This window comes from Motacilla alba, chromosome 5, assembly GCF_015832195.1.
Source record: "Motacilla alba alba isolate MOTALB_02 chromosome 5, Motacilla_alba_V1.0_pri, whole genome shotgun sequence".
Classification (NCBI taxonomy): Eukaryota; Metazoa; Chordata; class Aves; order Passeriformes; family Motacillidae; genus Motacilla; species Motacilla alba.
The window spans coordinates 13,372,293-13,380,571 of record NC_052020.1 but is presented as its reverse complement, the minus strand read 5'-3'; the positions used below and the strand labels follow the sequence as shown (position 1 = coordinate 13,380,571).

At 47.0% G+C, this 8,279-nt stretch overlaps 1 protein-coding gene across 2 annotated transcripts; it reads left to right on the top strand.

Annotated features, from left to right (window-relative positions):
* The first annotated feature begins 349 nt into the window (after positions 1–349).
* On the top strand, positions 350–2,809 carry KCNJ11 (potassium inwardly rectifying channel subfamily J member 11). Of its 2 annotated transcripts, XM_038137771.1 has the most exons (2): positions 350–581; positions 1,186–2,809. In XM_038137771.1, the coding sequence occupies exon 2, from the start codon at positions 1,202–1,204 to the stop codon at positions 2,138–2,140; it is 939 nt and encodes a 312-aa protein (XP_037993699.1). In that variant the 5' UTR covers positions 350–581; positions 1,186–1,201; the 3' UTR covers positions 2,141–2,809. The 2 variants fall into 2 exon arrangements, with proteins under 2 accessions (XP_037993699.1, XP_037993698.1); XM_038137770.1 differs by lacking the exon at positions 350–581 and having other exon boundaries at positions 789–2,809.
* Positions 2,810–8,279: the final 5,470 nt, after the last annotated feature.

Here is an 8,279-nt window from a genome sequence, read left to right as displayed (position 1 = left end):
ATATAATAATTATTGTTGTATATAAAATAATATATAATATATAATATATAATATATAATATATAATATATAATATTATATGTTATATGTAAATATATATAATAAATGACAATATAGTATAGTTAATATTGTTATATAATTATTATATTATATTATTAAATTCTATTATATAGCTTTCTATTATATTGCATTCTATTATATATAATATACTATATTACATTATATTATATTACATTACATTATATTATATTATATTATATTATATTATATTATATTATATTATATTATATTATATTATATTAATTTTACTGTTATGTTATTGTTGTTGTTTTGTTGTTGTTATCAATGCCATCATTACTGCTATTACAAATTCCCTTTTTAAAATTGGCCAGTACCTTTTCACCGCCCCCATCTCACGGAATAATCACCCGACATGAAGCCACGGCATCCCGCAAATGAGCCCCGGCTAATGGAAGGCAGCAAATCCGTCCTGTATCAAATGTTTACATACAAACCGCGGCCCGAAACCCTTCCTCGGGAGGGAAATTAAAAAAAAAAAAAAACGGGAAGGAGGGTGAAAAGGTAAAGAAACGCCCCCAGCTCCGGCGGGGAGCGCTCCCGGGCCGGCTGCGGCAGCGCCGCTCCCCGCTCCCGCTCCCCGCTCCCCGCTCCCGCTCCCGCTCCCGCTCCCCGCTCCCCGCTCCCGCTCCCCGCTCCCCGCTCCCGCTCCCCGCTCCCGCTCCCGCTCCCCGCTCCCCGCTCCCGCTCCCGCTCCCCGCTCCCGCTCCCCGCTCGGCGCCGGGCGCGGCCGCTCCCCCGTGCCCGCGGCGCTCCCTGTTCCGCGGGCGCAGCGCACCCGGTGCCGCGCACAGCCAGCCCCGCGGCGCAGCGCGGCCCCCCGGCGGCCCGGGGCGGTGCGCGGCGGCGGCGGCGGAGCCATGCTGTCGAGGAAGGGGATCATCCCCGAGGAGTACGTGCTGACCCGGCTGGCCGAGGATGTGCCGGATCACGCCCGGTACCGCGCGCGGGAGAGGCGGGCGCGCTTCGTGGGCAAGAACGGCGCCTGCAATGTGGCCCATAAGAACATCCGCGAGCAGGGGCGCTTCCTGCAGGATGTCTTCACCACCCTGGTGGACCTCAAGTGGCCGCACACGCTGCTCATCTTCACCATGTCCTTCCTGTGCAGCTGGCTGCTCTTCGGCATGGTCTGGTGGCTCATCGCCTTCGCGCACGGGGACCTGGACCACAGCACCCGGCTGCAGCGGGAGCCCGCGGAGGGGACGGCGGGGTCCGCGGCCGGCTTCGTGCCCTGCGTGACCAGCATCCACTCCTTCACCTCCGCCTTCCTCTTCTCCATCGAGGTGCAGGTGACCATCGGCTTCGGGGGGCGCATGGTGACGGAGGAGTGCCCGGCCGCCATCCTGGTGCTGATCGTGCAGAACATCGTGGGGCTGGTGATCAACGCCATCATGCTGGGCTGCATCTTCATGAAGACGTCGCAGGCCCACCGGCGGGCCGAGACCCTCATCTTCAGCAAGCACGCGGTCATCGCCCTGCGCGAGGGCCGGCTCTGCTTCATGCTGCGCGTGGGCGACCTCCGCAAGAGCATGATCATCAGTGCCACCATCCGCATGCAGGTGGTGAAGAAGACGGCCAGCCTGGAGGGCGAGGTGGTGCCCCTCAACCAGATCGACATCCAGATGGAGAACCCCGTGGGGGGCAACAGCATCTTCCTCGTCTCCCCGCTCATCATCTACCACGTGATAGACAAGAACAGCCCCCTCTACGACATCTCCCCCATGAACCTGCACCACCACGAGGACCTGGAGATCATCGTCATCTTGGAAGGGGTGGTGGAGACCACCGGCATCACCACCCAGGCCAGAACCTCCTACCTGGCGGACGAAATCCTCTGGGGCCAAAGGTTTGTGCCCATCGTGGCGGAGGAAGACGGGCGATACTCGGTGGACTACTCCAAATTTGGCAACACGGTGAAAGTGCCCACCCCCTCGTGCACTGCCAGGCAGCTGGAGGAGGACAAGAGCATTATGGACACCATGCCACTGTCCCCGAAAGGCACAATTAGGAAAAGGTCTGTCAAGCTAAAGCCCAAGTTTACCATAAGCGAAGAGCCTTCCTGATGCCTTCTGACTGGGAAACTCTGTTAGGGCTTTGTGTCTGAAAGATCTCATGAACTCAAAACACTGAGGTGGCCTCTTACTTTTTTTTAAAATTCAGGTTGGTAGCACAAGGTATGTTCTGGTGTTATTTATTGCGGGGAAATCTAAAGCTAATTATATTTTTTTAAGGGTGTGAGAGATTTCGAGCAGAACTGGGAGTAGGAAAAATCATGGTCTGCAGCTTTAAATTTCAATTCAGACTATTTAATCGCACGATCATTCTGCCTTGATTCTACTGCAGGTAATGAGACATTTTCTCAAAAAATAAATGTATATTTATCCTCAGAGATTGCAGGTTTTATAGGGTCTTGCAGTGTTTGCAAGTCAGTAGTTTTTAACTGGTTTTTTTCCTAACTTGAACAATCAATATAGCAAAATAAAATATTAATAATTAATAAAGTAGGCTGGATTTACATGGTAAAAAAAGGGTCAGGCAATGACACAAGAGCAGATCTGGAAGTGTCTCTATATTATACTGTGTGTCTCAAAGAAATTAACTGCTGGATTTGCATCATCCATATTGTGTTGTATGGAGCCACTCCTACCACATGCAGTATGAAATGTATTTGAATACTTACTTTTGTTTATTTTAAAAGCCTTTACACTTCCACAATAAAACATTCAGGAATACCTTTTTGTACTGTACATTTCTGAGAGTAAGCAATGCTTTGCCTTTAAAAGGAGTAGCAGGTAATATACAGTTGAAATCAGTTAGAAATAGGAAAATTCTGCATTTTAATTTCAGAATGAAGAGAAGCAACGTTCCCTCTCTCCAAGCCACAGGGCAATAGGATATTCAGTACAAGAATCAACCTCTCCCTTGGGTCACGGTGAATTCTGCTAGATAATCAGGGAATAAAAATAGAATTACATATTTTGAATGAAAGGACAGTGCTGAATGCTGGAAATATATCTGCATGCAGCAGGGAAAACCTTTTACTCCTTTCCCTTTCATAAAAGAAACAAAGGTTTTTGTGCTTAGGGGAAGGAAGGCTGCATGAGACAGCTTGTTCACTTCTGGGATGCTGTGTCAAAAACATTACTGCTGCTGAGGAAGCAATTCCCATTCCAATCTCATCCTGGCTTCCCTGTGCAGCTGGTGCCTGCCTTGCTTCTTAGCTGGGTCCAAGAGCTGTCATTTGCCAGCAAACATGAAGGAGCCATGTTCACTCTCTCAGTCCCACGGTGACAACAGGAGCAATTCCCCTCTGCCCACTCCTGCAAATCCACTCTCTGGAGCTCCTGGTAACAGCAGCAAGTTTATTTCTACACAGGGTTATTAGGACAAGGCACCAGCATTAGCTACAGGGCAAACTGCCACCCAGGTAAAAAAACATAACCTGTCCAAATAAAACCTAAAGGAGCATCGTAGAACTGATCCCACACCTGGTTATACAGGCTGTGCAGAGAGGCACTAAGTTACTTTAAACATAATTATTCAAGGAGGATCCAGTATCAAGACATGTGTGTTCTGTAGTTCACAAAAGACACCTAAACTTGTTTGTGTTGGCAATAATATGGCAAATTTCTGATGCCCTGGCAGTGTAACCGTGTGACGAACTCAATCAAAAGGGTAAGAAAACTTCCACGGTGACTGTGGAATATTTTCAGGCATCTATAACAGAACAATCAACGTTTGGTGAAATCAAGTATTGGGTTAAAATGAGAAAACATTTGTTATGTTTTTAGTGTTTATGTATTTTGCTTTTATGAAGCATTACCAGACTGCCAGTTACAGGAATAAATGCCTGCTCAGTTTCCAAATCCCCAATACACCTATATTGTTCTGTGAACAGCTCTGAAAATGTGAAATGAATTTCACAACAAACTGACAGTAAAATTAGCATTAGCAAGTAGTCAGCAAAAAGAAGGGGGGGCACATTTTATATTTGGAGGGGCACATTTTATATTATAATCATACCCCTCCCCCTGTTTCTTTTTAATAGGACATGATTAAATGCCTTACATGATTAAATTTCTTCTGTAAGACCGAGTTGATTTGTCACATTATTTTCCTTTTTTACTGCCCCTGTCTCCCATTGCCTGTCAGAGGGCACTTACAGTAGAGCTCCCTGCATTTCCCAGGCACCTTTGTTCCTTTGAAAGTTCATTGTTCTTTTTCACTTGCCACAAAATCACTGCTCTGCTCTCACAAGAGTCGTACACAAAATATTAGTTGGCATTCCAGTAACTTGAAATCTTTGGCCTGTCTTAGTCTAAGTCTCCTTAGTGCCTTACTTCAATGTGTAAGATGCACCTCAAGGTTCTCTCATAAAACCACTTCAGCTCTGGCTGCAAATCTTCTCAAGATTTGACCTAAATGTGAAGCAGTTTCAGCAGCAATACCATGCAACTATTTTCAGGAACTGATGCAAGCTTCTTTTTGCCCCGGGGAAATCTGTGAAGCTGAGAGGTGGAAAATTCTCTTTGTTCCCTGTGAGATGGGAGGAGAAGGATGGGAAGAAACAGCTTCTGTTCACTGGGCTGCTGTCAGGAGCATCTGTTATGTCATTTCTTTTTCAAAAATCTGCTTCATTTTTCTGAAGTCTTGCAAACAAAAACGGATCACAATAATATGAGGAAGGCGGGATTTGTGCTGTTAAAATCACCATAGTGAATTATTTGAATCAAAGTGCTGGTGATTTTGAATCTCGGGGTTGTGATACGAAATCCTTCTGCTCTTTCACCATTTCAAATATTCAGAAGCATTTTGGGGGCAGAGCAAGGAAGGATGAGTGTATTTATTTTGCACTAAGGATATTACGTCTTTTTGGGAATCCTTTCAATTTGTCATTTATGAAGTATTTGGGAGCACAGGTATCTGAAATTGTGCTTGGAGCTCTCCTTCTGCTGCCCACCCCCATTCTCCGTGGGAAGGCTCTGAAGAAGGCGTCAGTGCCATCATCTTTACACAGAAAAGTCCTCGTTCTTAGCAGTGAGCAAACACTGTGTTTTCCATGGTTGAACTCAGAAGTGAGTGGGCTTCTGAACTTTCTTTCTCAGCCTACGTCTCTTTTGGGAGGTGGTGTCACAGTTTGGATCCTGCTGAGCAGCCGGGAGAGCTGTGGCTCCCACGTGTCCTCGGCACAGAGAGGGCTGGGAGGGAAGCTGGAGGCTGCATGCCCTGCTCAGGGCTGGCCCTGGCTGAGGTGTGGACATGGATACAAGCAGGGAGCCTAGCTTTGGCTGTGGCAGGACCAAATGAGTGCACGGAGCTGCCTTTTGGATGCTTCAGGAGGCCCTTGTCAGTTTGTGCTCGCAGGGTCACACTGTTCACTGCTTTCAAATTGGAGTCTGTGGAGCTGCTTGGATGGAGGGAAGGATCCCAGAGCTGGTTAATACTTGTAGTGACTGCTGGTGAGCCACTGGGCATCTCAGTTCACATTGCTTTTCCTAATGAAATCCAAACATGTGTATAAAAATTAGGTTATGACGGGGTCCAACTTTTTCTCTTTGTCCCTCAAGGCACATGATAAGTACAGTGTTACAGCACTGTGCTTCAGTGGGACATGTCACTGTAAAATAGATACGAGCTAGAAGTGAACTGAAGAGATGCCATTCTAAGGGAAAAGAGAGTCAGAGATACAAAATAAATACAGTTAATATCCAAAAGTTACACAGTGTGAAGACAATGGCAAGCAGTAATAAACAATTTTATTTTGAAGCACCAGCAAAGGTGTGACGCTGCTGAGATGAGACATTAGAGCCCTAAAAAGCAGATATGGGAGGCTGGAATGAGAGTCTTTAACAAGGCCAAGGTCTCCATGCTAGCACAGATTAGCAGCAGGGTCAATGTCAAAATTCAGGCTGCCCTGAAAAGTGAGACTGGGACTGGGCATGACCAGCATTGCTCAACCCAGTGGGTAAATATTGCTGCTTGTTGAGCAAGGTAGGAGCCACAGCAGAGCCCTGCTGGAAGCAGTGCTAGGAGGACTTGTGGGGGTCTGATCCTTGTGGTTAGCTATGTATTAATAGTTAAAGATATCAAACTAATGAGTAATTAACGGCTCTTGGGAAACTGAATTTGTTTCTCTGTGTTTTCTTTCCTTTTCCACTCTTTGTACCTCAGTCACCCCTGAAGGTAATTATTGTAGGTGCGCTAGCACTGATTGTTTTGATTTGGGACGAAGCACAAGCATGTTTTGGGGAGTAAAATACAAACTTAAAATAGATACTAGAAACCCAAAAACTTCTGTGGAGTTGCCCAGCTTGCAATTTTCACAGTGATCACTTGTACAAAGCATGGAAATGCCTCTTCTTAGGACCAGGATCTTGGTAAACCACTATGTTTTATGCTCCCTGTTGTTCATTTTGCAGGCCTGAGTGGAAGGGGAAGTGTTTTAGCTCTTCAGAAGAGGGTTAAGGAGAAGAGATTAAGGTTCAAAATCACTGCATTTAAGGCTCCCTGGTTACGCCTTTTCCCTCTCCCTGTGCTCAATGTCATCCTGGCATTCCCATTGAAAACAGGCAGGATAAGTGCTCTTTGCGGGGCACGTTCCATGTGGAACTTCATTCATTCAGGGCCAGCTGCCCCATCCCAAGGTGGACATCTCCAACCCAACAGCCCTGATCTGAGCATCCTGGAAGGCAGCAGGAAAACTTCCCACCCATTTCAGTGTATTTTTGGATCCACAGACATCATCTGCCAAGCTGCTGGAAGCACGTGCTGTGGCAGAGAGAGGGATTTTCTCCTCGCTGCAGCCCTTCCTGGAGCAGGAGTGCTGCTGGAGGGGACAAGGAGGCCTGGGGGAGCTGGGGGACACGTGCTCAGCGTGGCCAGGGACTGCCTGCAGCCAGTGACTCAGTGCACTATTTTTGATTCAGCAAGGGGAGAAAGATACGTGATACAAACCTCCACACCCCACTAAGGAGAACTATTAAAAGAGCAGAAGACATTCTTGAGAGGCTGCAGATGCTGCTCTGTCCTGCTCTGAGCTCTGTGGGGTGCCTGCAGAATGTGCTGCATGTTCTTCTGGCTTATGCTCCTGTTTTAATTTATAGCATGACTTTAATGACTTATCACAGGGCAATGACTCTGTGAAATTCTCTTCTGTTTGAACAGAATTCTCAAAAATCAGAACCTGCAGCCCCTGTCTGCCGCTTGCCCCTGTTGACCTTTGTGCCTGCCTTATGCAGGAGTTGAAATGCAGATGACACCACCCTGTGAGGTTTCCTAACCAGCCCCTCCCTGCAGGGCTGAGCAGCATTAAATGGCAATCCCATCAAAACTGGGGGGTCTAGGGGTGCCTCGTGGCAGTGGCCCCACACAGAAACTTGTCCCCTCTTCCCTTCCCTCTCTGGGAGTGGGGTTGCCACCCTTTTCCTCCTCTAGCTGTTCATTCAAGTGGCCAGTACTTGCTTATACGTTTTGCCTTTGCTCTCTGCCCAAGAGAGGGGAGGCACAGGATGTAAATACAATTACTGTTGTTATAATCACCATAATGTTATTCCTGAGGGGAGTTGAAGCAGGGAAATTGACAGTGAGCATCACTGCCAGAAACAGGAACCCTTAACTTCAATGAATTTCAGCTCCCATTTTTTAAGTCCTGGACCTTCAAATCCAAAAAAGATTGCCAGGGAGTTCATTAGCACCAGGATTTCCCTCTTAGGGCCGAGCACTATTAAGTTAATGGGGTGGGCAGCTGACTCAAATAGCCTCTGACGGGGCCTTTGCTGCAGCAGTGATGTTGCTTCTCAGCTCTAGCATCTCCTGGGAACTTGTTCTTCTGCCTTGTGAGTAAAAATCTTGCTTTATTTCCTTTTCTCAAGCTTGAGAGAATATGGCCTTCGTGCATATTTTGTGACCTTTTTTGCTAAGGCATTTGACTTTGCTGGATGTTTGTGTCATGGTCTTGCCATGTGTATGAAAGGTGGTTGTGGTGGGGTCATGGTGTTGGTCTTTTCCCAAGTAGCAAGGGACAGGACAAGAGCAAACAGGCTCAAGTTATGCCAGGGGTGGTTTAGGTTGGATATTAGGGAAAATTTCTTCCCTGAAAGGGTGCTCAGGCATTTGAACAGGCTGCCTTTGGGAGTATATTAAAGCTGTGTTGTTGTGTTGCTGACTGACCTGGTTTGGTGTTGGAGTTGCCAGTGCTGGGCT